Source organism: Lynx rufus, unplaced genomic scaffold (genome assembly GCF_022079265.1).
Source record: "Lynx rufus isolate CCGP_SWC_20201006 ecotype Redwood Valley unplaced genomic scaffold, mLynRuf1.p SCAF_9, whole genome shotgun sequence".
In the NCBI taxonomy this organism is placed as follows: Eukaryota; Metazoa; Chordata; class Mammalia; order Carnivora; family Felidae; genus Lynx; species Lynx rufus.
Genome location: NW_025814897.1, coordinates 7,252,950 through 7,272,365, shown reverse-complemented (window position 1 = coordinate 7,272,365; position 19,416 = coordinate 7,252,950). Strand labels below are relative to the sequence as shown.

The 19,416-nt window shown below is 43.4% G+C and overlaps 1 protein-coding gene across 1 annotated transcript in view; it reads right to left on the bottom strand.

Moving 5' to 3' along the window:
* The window catches only part of DDX10 (DEAD-box helicase 10), a 277,089-nt gene extending 257,875 nt beyond the window's left edge, over positions 1–19,214 (bottom strand). The window contains exons 1-4 of the mRNA XM_047071361.1: positions 18,990–19,214; positions 8,574–8,634; positions 7,448–7,578; positions 5,557–5,715 (exon numbers count right to left, since the gene is read on the bottom strand). Coding sequence (XP_046927317.1) covers positions 5,557–5,715; positions 7,448–7,578; positions 8,574–8,634; positions 18,990–19,175 — 537 coding nt within the window. The 5' untranslated portion in view covers positions 19,176–19,214. The remainder of the gene's footprint in view (positions 1–5,556; positions 5,716–7,447; positions 7,579–8,573; positions 8,635–18,989) is intronic.
* Between the last annotated feature and the right edge of the window lie 202 nt (positions 19,215–19,416).

Below are 19,416 nucleotides of genomic sequence, written 5' to 3'. Positions count from 1 at the left end.
ATTAAGCATCCGACTTCAGCTCAGGTCATGATTTCACAATTTATTTATTTATTTTGAGAGAGAGCATGCATGCATGCACAAGTGGGGGTTCAAGCCCTGCATTGGGCTCTGTGCTGACAGCTCAGGGCCTGGAGCCTGCTTCAGATTCTGTCTCCCTCTCTCTGCCCCTCCCCACCTCGCTCACTCGCTCTCTCTCAAAAATAAACATTAGAAAAAAAAAATTTTTAATACCCAAAATAAACAATGTAAACTTTATATCAACAGGAACCAGAAGAAGAATAAATAAAGCCCAAAGTTCTTGGAAGAAAATAAAGATCAGAGTGGAAATAAATAAAATAGAGTCTCCAAAAAAAAAGAAAATATCAACAGAACAAAAACTGGTTCTCTGAAAAGATTTATTTTTGACTGATAAAACTGCTAACCATGCTCATCAAGCAAAAAAAGAGAGAGAAAACTCCCCACAAAAAAAAAAAAAATCACAAATGAAGTTACAACCAACAACACAGAAATACAAAGAATAATAAGAGACAACTGGAATTACATTACAACAAGTTGAAAAGTCTAGATAACAATGGATAAACTCCTAGAAACACACAACCTTCCAAGACTGAATCACAAAGAAATAGACAGTCTGAAAAAACTAATTATAAATAATGAAACTGAATCAATAATTTTTTTGGGGGGGTGGGGTGTGCCTGGATGGCTCAGTCGGTTAAGCAACCCGACTTCGGCTCAGGTCATAATCTCACAGTTCGTGGGTTTGAGCCCCGCATCAGGTTCTGTGCTGACAGCTCAGAGCCTCGAGCCTGCTTCGTATTATGTGTCTCCCTCTCTCTCTGCCCTTCCCCCACTTGCGCCTTCTCAAAAGTAAACACTAAAATAAATAAAAATAATTTTTTAAAGTTTTTTTTTATTTATTTTGAGAGAGAGCATGCATGCACGCACAAGTGGGGAAGAGGCAGAGAGGAGAAAGAGAGAATCCCAAGCAGGCTCCGCACTGTCAGCATGGAGCCCCATATGGGACTCAAACTCCTGAGCCATGGGATCATGACCTGAACAGAAAAGCCGTGTCAGACACTCAAATGACTGAACCACTCAGGCACTCATGAATAGGTAATTTTGAAACTCTGAAAAATCAAAAGTCCAGGACCAGGCGGCTGCACAGGTGAATTCCAACACTTAAAGAAGAGCTAGTACCTATCTTCCTCAAAATGTTCCCCAAATTGAAGAGGAAGGCACACTCTGAAACTCATTTCCCAAAACCAACATTACCCTGATACCAAAACCTGACAATAACACCATTAAAAAAAAGAAAACCACAGGCTACTATCACCGACAAACACAGATGCAAAAATCCTCAACAAAATGTTAGCAAACCCAGATTTAATGCAATCCCTATCAAAATACCAACAGCAGTTTTGACAGAACCAGAACAAAAAATCCTAAAATTTGTACAGAAGCACAGAAGACCTTGAGCAGCCAAAGCAATCTTGAAAAACAAAAACCAAACTAGAGGTATCACAACTCCAGATTTCAAGTTATACCACAAAGCAGCAGTGATTAAAAAACAGTATGGTACTGGCATAAAAACACACATAGATCAACTGGATAAAACAGAAAACCCAGAAATCAAGCCACAACTATATAGTCAATGAATCTTTGACAACGTAAGAAAGAATATCCGATGGAAAAAAGACAGCCTCTCCAACAAATGCCGTTGGGCAGCCACATGCAAAAGAATGAAACTGGACCACTTTCTTACACCACACACAAAAATAAACTCAAAATCAATTAGAAAATTATTGAAAAGAGCACAGGGAGTTGCAGGAAGCCAAGCTATCCAATCAGCCTGATGGCAGGGCCCAGGCGGTGGGACGGATCGGGACTGCATGGCGGCCCATCGAAAGTGAAGCTTCTTGTACTCCTGCTTTTATGTAATTTGGCCTCAGCACTGGTCAGGGCAGCCCCCCTACCAATAAAGTACCTGGGGATTGGTCGGTTGGGGAATTGCCCACCACAGGCCCTCCGGGAAAAGAACCATCGGGGAAAGAAATAAAATTCCGTAGGGAAATTATGCGGCCCTGCATCCAGCCCTTGCCACCCCCTATAAAGACTCCTCTACCTAAAGGAAGGACAGCCCCATATATTTCCCAGCCAAGGAGGGGGACAAATGGGTTTGAAATCCCCACTCCGGCAACAAAGGAATGTATCTATGGATACAAGTTACTTCAACCCCTAGGCCCACCTGGCCCCCAGGAGGCATTCCAGATGATAACTGGACCTGGGGGATTAAGGTACAGAATGGTTCATTAGTTCCTAGGTATACATTGTCTCTCCGGGAGCGCATAAGGCCTGGGTTCCCAGGGCCCTCTTGGCTCCCTCCCGGCACCCAGACCAAAGCGAACACTTTTGTTCCTTGTGCTGCAAATGGTCCAAAGGAACAACTAAGAAGTCACGTCCCTGTAAACGTTCTACTTGAGGTGTTGAGAGCTAGATGACCTTGAAAGGGCAGGAGGGAAAATTACATGAAAATAACTATGTTGTTCCTTAATGTGTGATTACACAAAGGAACATTTTTAGAATTAGGTAATGCCAGAAAACATAGATGACGCACGCTATAAGAAATTTGCTAACAAATATAATGCCACACTTGCCACGATAAAGCGGCCAGTCTAACACACTGCCGTTGTCTGTGTCCATTTGTTATTTTCGCCAACACCGTTCATCCTTCAGGAACCCCTGGACCTGCTGGGGCTGGACCCTGGCAGGGAGTAATCTCTTGGCATCAGCCATAGCAACATTTTTCTAGAAATGTCAGAGGCAAGAGAAATAAAAGCAAAGATAAATTATGGGGACTACATCAAAATAAAAAGTTTCTTCATTGCGAAAGAAACAATCAACAAAACTAAAAGACAACCTATGAAATGGGAGAAGATGTTTGCAAAAGACTAATTATCCAATAATTTGCAAATTATCTGATAAAACGTTAGAATCCAAAATGTATAAAAACTGATACAACTCAATGCTCAAACAATGAATAATCCAATTAAAAAATGGGCAATTGACATGAATAGGCATTTTCCCAAATAAAACAAACAAATGGACAACAGACACATGAAAAGATGCTTAACATCACTGGTTATCAGTGAAATTCAAGTCAAAACTACGATATCACCTCACATCTGTCAGAATGGTTAAAATCAACAACACAAGAAACAACAGGTGCTGGTGAGGATGTGGACAAAAGGGGACTCTTTTGCATTGTTGGTTAGAATGCAAACTGGTACAGCCACTCTGGAGAACAATATGGAGGTTCCTCAGAAAATTCAAAATAAAACTACTCTATGATCCAGCAATCATACTACTGGGTTTTTACCCAAAGAATAAAAAAATACTAATTCGAAAAGATTCATGCACCCTGATGTTTATAGCAGCATTATTTCCAATAGCCAAATTATAGGAACAGCCCAGGTGTCCAACGATTACGGAATAGATAAAATAGATTTGGGGCACCTGAGTGGCTCAGTCATTTAAGCGCCCGACTCTTGACCTCAACTCAGGTCATGATCTAATGGGTCGTGGGATCGAGCCCCACAATGAGTTCTGTGCTGATGGCACAGAGCCTGCTTGTGATTCTCTCTCTCCCTCTCTCTCTCTGCCCCTCCCCCATTCACACTCTTTCTCTCAAAATAAATCAACTTTAAAAAAAAAAAAGATGTGGTATACATATACAATGGAATATTACCCAGCCATAAAAAAGAATGAAATCTTGCCACTTGCATGACATGGATGGAGCTATATAGTATTATGCTAAAAGAAATAACTCACTCAGAGAAAAACAAATACCATATGTCACTCATATGTGTAATTTAAGAAACAACAAATGAGCAAAGAAAAAAAGAGATAAACCAAGAAACAGACTGTTAACTATAGGGAACTGATAGTTACAAGAGGGAAGGTACATAGGAGGATGAGGGAAACAGGGGATGGAGATTAAAGAGTACAACTATTATTATGGAAAAAAACAATTTAAAAAATATTTGCAAATCAGATCCAACAATACATTTCAAAAACCATACACCACAATCAAGTGGGATTTATTCCACAGATGCAAGAACAGTTCAACATCTGCAAATCAACACAATAGACAACATTAATAAAGGATTAAAATCATATGATCTCAATAGATGCAGGAAAAGCATGACAAAATTCATCATCCATTCACGATAAAAACTGTCAACAGGGACGCCTGGATGGCTCAGTTGGTTAAGCATCTGACTTCAGCTCAGGTCATGATCTCACAGTTTGTGAGTTTGAGCCCCATGTCGGGCTCTGTGCTGATAGCTCAGAGCCTGGAGCCTGCTTCAGATTCTGTGTCTCCTCCTCTCTCTGCACCTCCCATGCTCATGCTCTATCTCTTTCTGTCTCTCAATAATAAATCAACATTAAAAAAATTAAAAAAAAAAAACTCTCCAATTCAAAGAGTTATGCATCCCTATGTTCACAATAGCATTACAACAGCCAAGACACTGAAAGCAACCCAAATGTCCATCAATAGATGAATGAATAAAGATGTGGTGTGTGTATGTGAGTGTGAGAGACAGAGGGAGAGGAAGAGAGAGAGAGAGAGGGGGGGGGGTGGCTGGAGCCTGCTTCGGATTCTTTGTCTCCTCTCTCTGCCCCTCCCCAACTGATCACACTCAGTCTCTCTCTCTCAAAAATAAATAAACGTTAAAAAAATGAAAAAATGAAAAAAGAATGAGATCTTGCCATCTCAAACAACATGGCAGACCCAGAGATTATCCTCAGTGAAATCAATCAGAGAAGGACAAATACCATATGTAATTTCACTTGCATGTAGAATCAAAAAACAAAACAAAACAAAAAAGCAGAAAGAGACCCATAAATACAGAAAACAAACAGATGATTGCCAGAGGGAAGAAGGATGGGCAAAATGGGTGAAAGGGAGTGGGAGATATAGGCTTCCAGTTATGAAATGGATAAGTCAGGGGATGAAAGTCACAGTCAATAGTACTACAATAGCATGTATGCTGACAGATGCTAGCTATACTTGTGGTGAGCACACATAATGTACAGACTTGTTGAAATGGTATGCTGTAACCTGAAACTAAGACAATTATGTGTTAACTATACTTCAATTAAAAAATTCATTAAAATTTTTAAAAAAATTTTGTAAACCTGTCTTCCTTTTTTCTGCTGCTGACCAAGCAATGTTCTGAATTATTCAATCTCTTAAATATTTTCTTAAAAGGAACTAGCCCACATACTCCAATGGTACCTTTCCCAAGTACAATAACAAATAGAATTATAGGTTATTTAAAGTGTATTAGTGTCAGAGAATCTGATCCACTCAGATACCCTCAAAAAATTGACTTTCTGAACCTTCAAATTTGATAACCAGAACTCTAGATGACAGTTACCACACCAGGAGGCCAGCTTACCTGTTTAGATGAAATCTCCACCTCTTTCCTGTCCACTGCCAACAGTGCACCAATATACGTTATAGAAAAAAGAAGGACAAGACAAAGGACAAACCTTTCCACCAATGATGAGACCAGCCGAAAAGTCATGATTCTTTCCTACTTTTCGGAGAACCTCAAAAGTCTGATAGGCCAGTTCTCTTGTGGGTGATATAATCAGAACCCCCAGCCCGTCTGTTGAGGTCCACTGCAAACGATATAAGGCTTCCAACACCTCAAAAAAGACAGCAAATTATGTTTAGTAAGTCCTTTCAGGAGGCGGCATCTTGATTCCTAGGCCAACCGTGCTCCTCCAAATCAAAGGCACATTCTGAGCAGAAGACACACCAGTCACAAGTTCTTTCCAATCAGCAAAATGAAATTCTTGGCTTTTTTTTTTTCTTTTTCTTCCAGCCACCAGATCCCTCAAGTCATAGAGGGAAGGGAAAATCAGGCCCTGGCAGCTCAGCTGCTGCCAGAGCCCTGCCCAGAGAAGAATGGCAATCGATGAAAGGTATGTACAGCCCTCAAACTATTCAAACACGTTTTGGAAAAATATCTGTCACCATTTTCTGAACGGAAACCACATTAAAATAAACTTTCATCCGTGTAGTTACTATAATTATATAGTCACTGAATTTTCTAGTTGTGGGCAGACATTGTTAGGAAAAATTGAATTTAAGAGAAAAATAAAAACAACTTTTCAATACTTGGGACAAAAACTCAAATGTGATTTTTCTAAGCCAATTATTTTGTAGGAATTAAATTATGAGATCAACAGCACAACTGAGATAGAAGTAAAGTCCTACGAGTTTTACTGCTCAAAAGGACAGATATCAACGTCCTGGAAAATTTTCAACAAGTCATTCAATCTAAGTGAGCATATTTCAGCTTTATCCTAAACAAGTGGCAAATATAAATGAAACTGGCAGGTTTACAAGCATAAGCACATGAATAGCCTCCGAGGCCTTTCCGTGGCCCTACAACAGGGTAGAACCATCCAAACCTGCCACCCAGGAACATCCATATCCTTCAGGAATGTAAAGGCTGGTTAAGGTAATTCATTCATTCAAGTTACTGAGCGTCCACCATGTGCAAGGCACTGCGTTAGGATGGAGGGAATATGGTGGAGAACAGGACAGCTGGGGGCCCCTGTCTGATGAAAGTGGCATTCTAGCCAGGGGAATCCAATAGGAAACAACTCTCTCCATAATGATTTGTACCTAGGCAAAGAATGCTTTACAATCATATAACAGAGAGGCACTTAGGTGGTTCAGTTGGTTGGGCATCCGGCTCTTGGTTTCAGCTCAGGTCATGATCTCATGGTTCAGCGCACAGGCTCAAGCCCCACATCGGGCTCCATGCTGACCATGTGGAGCATGCTTGGGATTCTCTCTCTCCCTCTCTCTCTCTGCCCCTACCCCTGCTCACGCACATGCTCTCTCCCAAAATAAACATTTTTTTTTAGAATAAATAAATAACAGGGTGCCTGGGTGGCTCAATCAGTTAAGCATCCAACTCCTGATTTCAGCTTGGATCACGATCTCAGGTTCACAGGTTCAGGCCCTGCATCAGGCTCTGCGCTGTCAGTGCAGATTCTCTCTCTCACTCTGTGCCCCTCCCCTGCTTGTGTGCACTCTCTCTCTCTCAAAATAAATAAATAAACATTAAAAAAAGGTTTAGGGGCACCTAGGTGCCTCAGTCAGTTGAACATCCAACTTTGATCATGATCAGGTCATGATCTCACGGTCTGTGGGTTCAAGGTCTGCATTGGGCTCTGTGCTGACAGCTCAGAGCCTGGAGCCTGCTTCAAAACTGTGTCTCCCTGTCTCTCTCCCCCTCCTCTACTCACACTCTGTCTCTCTCTCTTTCAAAAACAAACATTTTTTTTAAATTAATAAATAAGAAAATAAGTAAAATAAAATCACGTAATAGAGGACCTGACCCAGTATGAATAAACTACTTACTGGAACAAGGAAAGCCAAAGTCTTGCCAGATCCTGTCTTGGCAGCTCCAAGAACATCTTTCCCTTGCAAAGCCAATCCAATAGTCTGCTTCTGTATCTCAGTTACCAAACGGTACTGGGCTTCTTGCAAACCTGCCGTGTAGAAGGGAGGAAAGTGATACTGTAGAAAACTCCTACACAACAGTAGTACGGACTGAACGGCGCCCCCTAAAATTCCTACATTGAAGCCTAACACCCAGTACCTTTGACTGTGACCGTATTCAGAAAGAGGTCCTTTGGGGTGCCTGGATGGCTTAGTCGGTTAAGCGTCCAACTTTGTTCAGGTCATGATCTTGCAGTTTGTGAGTTCAAGCCCCATGTCAGGCTCTGTGCTGACAGCTCAGAGCCTGGAGCCTGCTTCAGATTCTGTCTTCCTCTCTCTCTCTGCCCCTCCCCTGCTCATGCTGTCTCTCTGTCTCAAAAATAAACACTAAAAAAAAAAAAAAAAAAAAAAAGAGGGCCTTTGAAGTGATGATTAAGTTCAAATGAGCCTTGATCTGATGTGACTGGTGTCCTCACAAGGGGAAATCTGGACACAAAAGAGATACCAATGGTATGACTATCCAGAGGAACAACCACATGAAGATGCACAAGAGAGTCGTCATCTGCAAGCCAAGGAGAGAGTTCTGGAACAATCCCTTCCACGATGATGGCTCTCAAAGGAAACTAAACCTGCCAACAGCTCCATCTTTGGACTTCCAGCCTCCATAACTGTGAGAATATTAATTTCTTCTAAGCCCCCCAGTCTGTGGGATTTTGTTCTGGTGGCCCTGACACACTAATATAAAAGACATCACTTTTGTTTTCTTGTTCATTTCAACTAACATAATTAGATTTTATTTTAATTCCTGACAGGCTATGGCATCTTGTTTTTTCACTACTGCTCTTTAACCAGTCCAGAAAGGAGATGAGAATGACACATCAGTAAAACTCAAATGAATTAATATTGTTTCCTGGTGTTAAAGGTTCAAGATATCAAAACTATTTGCCAAAATGATCTTTTTCAGGTTAAATACTCTAAATATTTTTCTGCTTATAAAAAACATCAAGAAATCCAACAACATGTCCCAAGATTACCATCCTCCTACCTTTTAATGTTTTTTTGGACAAAGGGAAATCTGAAAATCTTGTAATTTCATTTACATTTATCTGAAAAAAGAACAAGGAGACTGTTCAGCTAAGGTAAAATAACATACTATATAATTCATTTGTCTTACAACAAAACCATTTTTTGTCTACATTGTGCCGTCCAGCTAATTCTTGGTACTACAGGATTGAATTCAATCATCACTACTAATTAAAAAACAATGTTCCTTCTAGAAGGAAATACACCATAAGGAAGTTATCATGAATCAAAAATATAAACTTGTAACAATTTAAATTGGTTTAAAAATAAAAACACCCCATTCACTCAACACACACACACACACACACACACACACACACACACACAACCCTCCTTCACCTCTAAGAATATGGTAGGTCAACAGCACATCAATTTTAGGAAGAAACTTTACCTTCAGACCATCCTTCAAGGAATATCAGTTTAAGAAATAAGGAGCAAAGGGACTCTACACCACAGAGCACAATGAGAATATTTCTACTTACACACTTTGGAGAAATGATTGAACTTAATTGGAGAAATGTTATCTTGTTATCACAAACCTTTTCAAGTTTTAACCATAAGTCAGTGGCATGCAAAATCCAACCAGACAACTCCTCATTCGGGGGTATAGTAAAGGAGGGGGCATTATTTAACAATAACCAGAGGAAATGTCTCTGTCATGCTTTGAAGCCACAATAAGTAACATTTTGCCCTTTAACTTTACATTATCTAAATGTTCATTACTGATGTTCTTCATTAGCATAAACCCAATTTTCTGAATTTCATTTCGGTTACTCAGGAGAATTATTTTATTACAGATGCTGAAAGCAGGAACTCCTGTTCAGATCTGGGAATACGCTGCCAAATTATTCATGATTCACAAAAGGGAAAAGTTGCATTTGTAAGGTTCATTTATTTAAATTATACTCCAGGCAGTAAAGGGATGACAGCTTTTATTTCATTTTACAGTCTACACATCATCTTCTCCAAGATTCTTAAAGCAGCCCAGATATGGTTAGTCTCTGTTCTCACATGCTGCAAACACAAGTATTAAAACATTGCCTTGATTCCCACAAATCATTCCAGAGAACAGTAAAGAGGAATAATCAGTACACTCACATGAGAGAGAGAAAAGTTCATTAGAACATCTTGTCCCATCAAGGGGTCAATCTCCCAAACACAACATTAAAATTACGTCAACTGACCTCCCAATTAGAAGGTCAATCTCCCAAACACAGCATTAAAATTAGGTGAAGTCCACATGTGCACTTGTGGTACGATCAGCTAAAAAGCTGTTTTCACAAAGAACAGAATGCCTACAGAAGGAGCCAGACGGGCAACACACGTTCATCCTCCACCAGAGACACAGCCCGGGCACAGCGGGCCACTCCAAGGAAATGCTGCACATCTCCCTCTAGTCTGTCAACCCTCCTAAATGGAAAGTCTGGAAAAATGAAAACTGTTCCAGCACTTCATCAGCCATAAACATTTACAACATTTTCTTAGAAAAAAGTCAAAGAAACAGAAGGAAATCTGTACTCGACTCATGAACTAGAACAGGAGTCAAACTATGGCCCAATCCACCTGCTGCTTGTTTTTGCAAACAGTTAACCTGGAGCACAGCTACAACCACTCATTTTCGTGTTGCTTATGCCGTTGTGACACAGGTCATGTGGCCCACAAAGCCTAATATTGACTATCTGGCCCTTTACAGAAAACGGTTGTCAAGTCTGTTCTAGAAAACTCTGTTAGGGGCGCCTGGGTGGCTTGGTCGGTTAAGCGTCCGACTTCGGCTCAGGTCATGATCTCACAGTCCGTGAGTTCAAGCCCCGCGTCGGGCTCTGTGCTGACAGCTCAGAGCCTGGAGCCTGTTTCCGATTCTGTGTCTCCCTCTCTCTCTGCCCCTCCCCTGTTCATGCTCTGTCTCTCTCTGTCTCAAAAATAAATAAAAGTTAAAAAAAAATTTTAAAAAGAAAACTCTGTTACAATCCAAGGAATAATTAGAAGTCACAGAGCCGGCTATGGTTCCTACAAACAAAATAACATTTTCTCCCCTTCCCTTCAGATGTTTCTTTTCTTAAAAAATCACTCCTGTCTTCCAATGTTCACACTCCCTCTGAAATCTGTATCACTCTTCTGAAATCAGAAAACAATTTTCCAGTGACAGTACTTGTCCCAGACTTCTCATCAGCTTTCCAGGGAAAGCTGGAGGGGGCGGAAGGAAAAGCAGGGTGGACACCACTCAACTACCTCCTATACTTCTTGCAACTCTCTTCTCACTACTCATGTTTCTCACAAAAGCAAATAATGCTTCCACATCCTCAAGGCCGGAGAAGAAAGTAAGTGTAAGAACATCCTGGAATGCTCCACCCACTGCAGTCACGACAAGAAAAGCAATCCGCCTCAAGCCACCCCAAATTCTGATTGACTATAGGGGGGAAACTACATTAGAATGCAGGGTTCCTATACAGCACTAGCTGATTCAAAGCAAGTCTAAAAGAATCCCAGGTGCAGAGATGGAGTCATTCAGCAGCAGTGACAACAGGAGAACTGAAACAAAGATCTCCAACCTTTCTCAACAAGCTTCAGTCCCCAACTCTCCCTCAGAACCCCCAACACACACCCTTACAGGGTGGCCCTAGGGATAAGCCACTCAGTCCTGACTCCCCAGCAGCAGTCGGTCCTCCAGATCTACCATTGACAGCACCATTCTTCCCTAGCAGCAGGACGACCAGAGACCCATTCCTGCAGGACAGGAGATTCCCTTAATGGGCTACGGTGGCTCTAGGATGCCCCATCAACAGAAGCTTTCTTAGACTGTGCTGCAGCCTGAGTCTCTTCCTATGTCTCCTCCAACTCCCTCCTTTCCCTATATCTGTTCCTTCTCTTTCACTTGCACAGACACTTCCCCCCAATAAATCTCCAATTCACTGGGGCACCTGGGTGGCTCAGTCGGTTAAGCGTCCAACTTGACGCTCAGGTCATGATCTCGTGTTCCAGGAGTTCGAGCCCCACATCAGGCTCTGTGCTGACAGCTCAGAGCCTGGAGCCTGCTTCAGATTCTGTGTCTCCCTCTCTCTCTGCCCCTCCCCCACTCACGCTCTGTCTCTCAAAAATGAATAAATGGTAAAAAAAAAAAATCTCCAATTCACTTAATCCCACTTTGGCATTTGCCTGTCAGAAGATCTAAGACCTACACTATACTAACAGTCTCTGACCTGGTTTCAGCCTCCACAGCCTTTCGGTATGCTCTCTACTTGCCCCCAGAGACTGCCTACTATTTTTGGTTAAAGTCTCTAAACATGGGGGCACCTTGGTAGCTCAGTTGGTTAAGCGTCCAACTTCAGCTCAGGTCATGATCTCATGGTTCATGGGTTCGAGCCTGACATCAGGCTCTGTGCTGACGGCTCAGAGCCTGGAGCCTGCTTCAGATTCTGTCTCTCTCTCTCTCTCTCTGCCCATCTGCTGCTAGCGCTCTGTCTCTGTCTCAAAAATAAACATTTTTTTAAAAATTTTTTAAGGGGCGCCTGGGTGGCGCAGTCGGTTAAGCCTCCGACTTCAGCCAGGTCACGATCTCGCGGTCCGTGAGTTCGAGCCCCGCGTCGGGCTCTGGGCTGATGGCTCAGAGCCTGGAGCCTGTTTCCGATTCTGTGTCTCCCTCTCTCTCTGCCCCTCCCCCGTTCATGCTCTGTCTCTCTCTGTCCCAAAAATAAATAAACGTTGAAAAAAAAAAAAAATTTAAAAAAAAAAAAAAATTTTTTTAAGTAAAACACAAAAAAAATAATAAAGTCTCTAAACATGGCCTCTGTATGTACTTCCTATGGTTGCTGAAACAAATTCCCATTAACAGTGGCTTAAACCAACATGAATTTATTAACTTGTAACTCTGAAAGTCAGAAGTCCAAAATGGATCTCACACAGCTAAAATTACAGTGTATGGCTGGGCTCCATTCTTTCTGGTGACTATAGGAAAGAATCCATATCCTTGCTTTTTCCAGCTTCTACAGATACTCCCTGCCATGTAACTTACTCACAGGTTTCAGGATTAGGCTACAGACATCTTTAGGAGGCCATTATTCTAACTACTACAGCCTCCAAAACCATTGTCAATCCACCTCTGCCCCTCTTCTCCCGGAGCCAGCTTGGGAACACATACCACACTTCAAGGAGAATCTCCCCCTCAGAGAACATCACTTATTTTCACATCTTTTTGTATATCCTTGTGTTGCTCCCTTGACCTACAATGTTCTTGCTCATCTTTTCTACCTGGAGAACACATCATTCAAAGCTACTCCACTCACAGCCACCACAAACTGCTGGGCGGTTCGCGCCCTACACAAAGGCATGTAGGGGCACCTGTGGCTCAGTCGGTTAAGTGTCTGACTCTTGATCTCAGCTCAAGTCTTGATCTCAGGGTCATAAGTTCAGACCCCACGTTGGGCTCCGCACTGGGGATGAAGCCTACTTAAAAAAATAAAAAGATAAAAAAATAAAAAAATAAAAAAATTTACAAAGGCTGAGGTATAGGGGCTCCAATCCAGCTCACACTCAGCTCCACAAGCCAGGCCTGAGGCTGCAACCACAAGGAGGAAGGGGAGCATGCCCAGAGTAAACATATTCTTCTAATTCACCTAGCCAGAAATGGCAGGGACAGAATAAATCAACTTCTGTCCCCATAATTACACCAATCTAACTCCACAGCACTGTACACAGGTATCAACTCTCTGCCCTAGAGACAAAGACATGTATTTTTTCCCATCTTTTACGACCTAGGCCTCAACAAGTGCCTTGTCAAACTGTTACAAAATGTTTCTGAATCAAATTGTCCAGTATTTTCCCAGAGAGGCTACCTAGCAGCACCCCTGTATTGTAAACACACTGTAAGAAAAGTTTTATGCACAAATGTTATCATCTGAGGCAGCTTGTAGCGAGGGTCTGAACCTTAGTTACCTGGACAGTAACAACCTGCTTTGCTGGTATTCTAGTACGGCTAGCCCTGGTATTCGATTCACAGTGCATTTCCTTCTTGACAAAATATTAAGAAAATATTTCTATGAGTAAAAAAAAATAATAAAACATGGCAATACTTACAGGAAAAATCTACTCCTTCAATTTAGTGAAAAGATTAGAATTTAAACATCCATGCAGTACAATGCAGTAAAGTATAGTGATTTGGAGTCTGGCATCAGTCCTAGACTAACCTGAGTCAGAAGTTTCTCACTACCAGCTACTTAACCTTACAGAAATTATTTAACCTTGCTCTTCCTTAAAGCTTCTCACCCATATAATGTAAATAGTCTCATGATGTTGTCTACTGAGACGATATGGCAAAATAACATGTAAAAAGCTTCATAAATGTTAATAATTATAATTGAAACAAAAGACCAAAAAGAATAGACTGATGTTACCAACTAGAATAAAGCAATCTGGAAAAGGTCCTCATGCACCAAACAACATGTCAACACTGAGCGCCTATTCCAGGATAACCATTGTGCTACCAGTGTCTGGGAAGCGAAAAGGTGAGTGTATCCATGGTTTCTGACCTTGAAGTTCATGGTCTAGTGGGAGAGTTAATGAAGAAGTTAAAGAAACCAATCATCACAGCCGGGTGATAAATGCTGTAACAAAAGTGTATATAAGACGTTACAGACAGCAACCCTAACTCTACCTGGGGAGGTTGGGAAGACAAGTTTCAATCCTAAAGTCCTGGCAAGTATTCCGAGAGTGAGAGAATGGGGGTGCTCACTGCAAACGGTGGAAACATCAAGTACCAGGACAAGAAGCATCAAGGACCAAGGCCAATTCACAAAACTACAAATTGTTCTTTCACGTATGCCTATCACAGGCTACCTCATTTGAGCCTTGTAACATTTAGTGATCTCTGCTGAATGAACGAAACCAAGACTCAGGAATATTAAGAAACTGGCTAGTCAATACCCAAAGTGAGTGAGATTTAAGCAGGTCTGCCTGACCACAAATAACTTATGCTTCCACTAGAGAAGAACATGTTGACACATTAAAGTATTTGACCATTGGGGCACCAGGGTGGCTCAGTAGGTTAAGCGTCCGACTTCGGCTCAGGTCATGATCTCGCAGTTCGTGGGTTCAAGCCCCGCATCAGGCTCTGTGCTGACAAAGTTAGGAGCCTGGAGCCTGCTTCAGATTCTGTGTCTCCCTCTCTCTTTGCCCCTCCCCCACTCATGCTCTGTCTCTCTCAAAAAAAAATAAACATTAAAAAAAATGTTTTAATAAAGTATTTGACCATTTTCCTGAAAGTAATTGTGAGTCAAGGAAGGGTTTTTATCAATAATAGGATGACTGGATTTTCATCTTGGAAAGAATCATTCTGTCAGCAATATGGTGGATAGAGTAGAAGGGAATAAGGCCTAAGGGCCAAATCCCCATTAGCCACCAGTTTTCCTCACTGAAGTTTTGCAGGAACACAACTACACCCATCTGTTTATTTCCATGGCAGCTTCTATGTTACAATGGAAGGGTTGAGTGGTTCCACCCTTCTGACATGCAGAGTTGAAATCATTTACTATCCTGTCCTTTACAGAAAAAGCCTGCTAATCCCTATTATAAGCAATAACTACTGTAGTAACCCAGACAAGAGATGATGGGGCCTGAACTAAGACATAGCAGGGGGGACAGAGTAACAGTTTAAAAAATTTAAAAGGCAGAGGAAATTATCAGTGTGACTCACTGGATGAAAGTACAAGTGGTGAGAGGGAAGTGTCTAGGATTACTCCTAGGTCTCTAGCTTGACAGTCTGCTTACACGGTGGGGCTAGGATGTGGTGGGCTAAACAACAGCCCCCAAGTATATCCATATGCTAACCTCCAGAACTGTGAATATTACCTTAGATGGCAAAAGTGATTTTGCACATCGTTATTAAAGACCTTGAGATGGGCAATTATCTTCAATTATCTGAGTGGGCCCTAAACACAATCAGAAGTATCCTTATTTAAAAAGTGCAGAAGTACAAGGCGCCTGGATGGCTCAGTCGGTTGAGCATCTGACTCTTGATCTTGGCTCAGCCATGAGCCAGGGTCATGGGATCGAGCCCTGAGTTGGGTTCTGTGCTCAGTGTGGAGGCTGCTCGAGATTCTGTCTCCCTCCCTCTGTCCCTCTTCCCTGCTTATGTGCAAGCTCATGCTTGCTCTCTCTCTCTCTCAAATAAAATGAAAACAGGGACACCTGGGTAGCTTAGTTGGTTAAGCATCTGACTCTTGGTTTCAGCTCAGGTCATGATCTCATGGCTCATGAGACTGAGCCTCATGTCCGGCTCTGCACTGACAGTGCGGAGCCTGCTTGGGATTCTCTCTCTCTCCTCTCTCTCTGTCCCTCCCATGCTCATGTTTGCTCTCTCACTCTCTCAAGATAAATATTTTTTAAAGAACAACAATAAGGGGTGCCTGGGTGGCTCAGTGGGTTGAGCATCCGACTTCGGCTCAGGTCACGATCTTACGGTCCGTGAGTTCGAGCCCCGCGTCGGGCTCTGGGCTGATGGCTCAGAGCCTGGAGCCTGCTTCCGATTCTGTGTCTCCCTCTCTCTCTGCCCCTCCCCCGTTCATGCTCTGTCTCTCTCTCTCTGTCTCAAAAATAAATAAAACGTTAAAAAAAAAAAAAGAAAGAACAATAATAAAATAAAATAAAATAAAAATAATAAATAAGGGACGCCTGGGTGGCTCAGTGGGTTAAGCATTTGACTCTTGATTTCGACTCAGGTCATGATCTCATGGTTCATAAGACTGAACAAGGCATTGGGCTCCACAGGGACAGTGTGTGAAGCCTGCCTGGGATATTTTCTCTCCCTCTCTCTCTGCCCCTCCCCCAATCACTCCCTTTCTCTCTCAAAATAAATAAATAAACTTTAAATAAATAAATAAAAATAAAATGGTTAGAAGTAGATTTGACACAGGGCAGAAGGGAAGCTATCCAAAGCACAGACTGAACGAAACCACAAGCCAAGGAATACAAACATCCACCAGAAACTAGAAGCAAGAGGTGGGATTTTCTGGGCCGTCTGGGTGGCCCAGTTGTTTGGGCGTCCAACTTCGGCTCACGCCATGATCTTGCAGTTCATGAGTTCAAGCCCTATGTCAGGCTTTGTGCTGACAGCTCAGAGCCTAGAGCCTGTTTCAGATTCTGTGTCTCCCTCTCTCTCTCTGCCCCTCCCCCACTCACACTCTGTCTCCAACTATCTCAGAAATAAATGAACATTAAAAAAAAAAAAAAAAAAAGAAGTGGGATTTTCCCTGAGAGCCTCCAGAGGGAGTATGGCCCTGCTGATACCTTGATTTCAGGCCAGTGAACTGGATTTCAGACTTATGGCTTCCAGAACTATGAGAAAATAATTTGTTAGAGTGCCAAATAGGGAACAAATACACAGGACTGGGAATTTAGAAATAAAAGATAATGAGCTCAGTTTTGGACTTGTGTTTTTAAGCGATCCTACGACACTCAGGTAAAAACATCCAGCACGGTCAGAAAAAAAGAATATGAACTCAGAAGAGCTGTGGATGGAATACAAGAAGGAGTCACCAGTCCCCAGGAATAACCCTTGGGATTACACAGCAGGGAAGAGGATAAAGAAGGGCTGAGACTATATAGCCCCTAAGCAATTCTAGTTAGATCAAGACTCTAAAATGCCATCTAACGGTAGTTTACAGTGGTTTCTTGAAGTGCTGTGCATCAGCAATAGTAGTAATAATTTAACACCGAATACATTTATATGTATCGGGCATCATGCAGAACACTTCACACGCATTCTTACTAACTCCTCACAACAACTTATAGATATTACTATGCCTTCTAAAGACAAGAAAGGAGAAGCTGACAGAATAAGCAACCTGCCCAAAGTCACTCGTCTGGTCGTCAAAAGCCAGGATCCAATTACCATTTACCTTAACCCAGACAAAGATAAAGTTTATCTATCTAATCTTACCGTTGACCTAAGGGTCGCTTAAAGGAAAGCTATACCAGCATGACACTTGATGACCATAATTCCAGAAAGGTCCCACATATTAAACCCCTGATTATACCTCACTAGAAGGGGGCAATCACTGAGAGGGTGAGTGAGGCGGGTGAAGGCCAACAGAAGGGATTTAGGGGTGGGGAAGAGAAGAAGGGGTACTGACAGTGCTGGGGGGGGGGCGTGGCACAGTGAGGACAAGAGGTCAAAATGGGAACCACAGGGATACTCATCTGGGGACATCAACAACAATGTGGGGTGGCAGGTGCCAGAAACAGACCCGGAATCCAACTTTCCCTAAGTCAATTCTTGGACGGGGTCACGAACCTAAGGAGAGAAAACGAGATGAACGAAGACCGATGATGCAGGATGCAGACCTGGCATGACGGTTAACAGGAAAAGCTCTGGGGCGCCTGGGTGGCTTGGTCCGTTAAGCGTCCGACTTCGGCTCAGGTCATGATCTCGCAGCCCGTGAGTTCGAGACCCGCGTCGGGCTCTGTGCTGACCGCTCAGAGCCTGCAGCCTGTTTCAGATTCTGTGTCTCCCTCTCTCTGACCCTCCCCTGCTCATGCTCTGTCTCTCTCTGTCTCAAAAATAAATAAACGTTAAAAAAAAAAAAATTAAAAAAAAAAAAAAAGGAAAAGCTCTGGAACTGGAAAGACATGGGTCTAGGTCCCAATCGCACACCACCAACTAATATGGGAGCTTAAAACAGGTTCCTTACCCAGGTACCTGGGGGGCTCAGTCGCTTGAGCCTCTGACTTGGGCTCAGGTCATGATCTCGGGGTTCACAGTCCGTGGGTTCGAGCCCCGCATCGGGCTCTGTGCCGACAGCTCAGAGCCCGGAGCCTGCTTCAGATTCTGGGTCTCCGTCTCTCTCTGCCCCTCCCCCTCTCACACTCTGTGTCTCTCTTTCTCTCTCTCAAAAATAAACATTAAAAAATTGTTTTAATAAAAAAATTGTTTTAAATTAAAAAAAAAAAAAACCAGACTCCTTATCTTCTCAGAGCCTCACTGTTCTCATCTGTACAACAGGAGTACGACCCGTACCTCAGTTCCAGGTAAATAATTGGTATTATTATGGATGGGTTAGCGGCTCCAAATCTAGGTGTCATGATTCCCACCACCGTGGTGGGTATTACTGTGAGTATTAGAGTAACTGTTTCACTACTCATCTCCTTACTCCGAAGTGCATTCCCATCACTTCATCAGGAACGGCGTGACGCGCAGAAGAGCGGCCCGGACGGTCCACTGGCCGGGTCTGCGGCACCCAGGTGACCCCCCGTGGGGCCTCCTCCGGGCCCCTCTCGCCGCCTCCCTTCTGCAGCCCGGTGGACCGACGGCGTGCCCCCGGGACAGGTGGCCGGCCGCCGCAGGTACCCCCCAGCCCCGCGGCCCGCCCGCCCCGCGCCCCCGCCCCACCTTCTCGTAGTTCTGCATGAGGCGGCTGATACTCTCGCGCTCCACTTGCCACTCGGGCTTCTTCAGCTGCTTCCTCAACTGCTTCTTTTGGCTCTGCTTGTGGCTGTGTTTCTTCTTCCAACGGTTGAAGCTCCGCACCGGGTCGGGCCGGCCTTCCGGGCCCCGACAGTCGGCAGTTTTGCCCATCGCGGCGGCGGCGACAGCCCAGACCGCCCCCAGACACGAGACACCTCAGGCCAGGCGGAGGCACGGTTCTGAGGAGACGCGGAACCAGCGTGGGGGAGAGGGAGACGGCGCGTGCGCGAAACCCAGAGCCCGCCCCCGAGCTTTTGAAACCGGGGCACGCGCCTTGGACTGCAAGGAAAAAGTGGGCGGTGATTGGCGATTTGGATTCCGCAGGGCGGAGCGGCCTGAGGAAGAAGGCGGG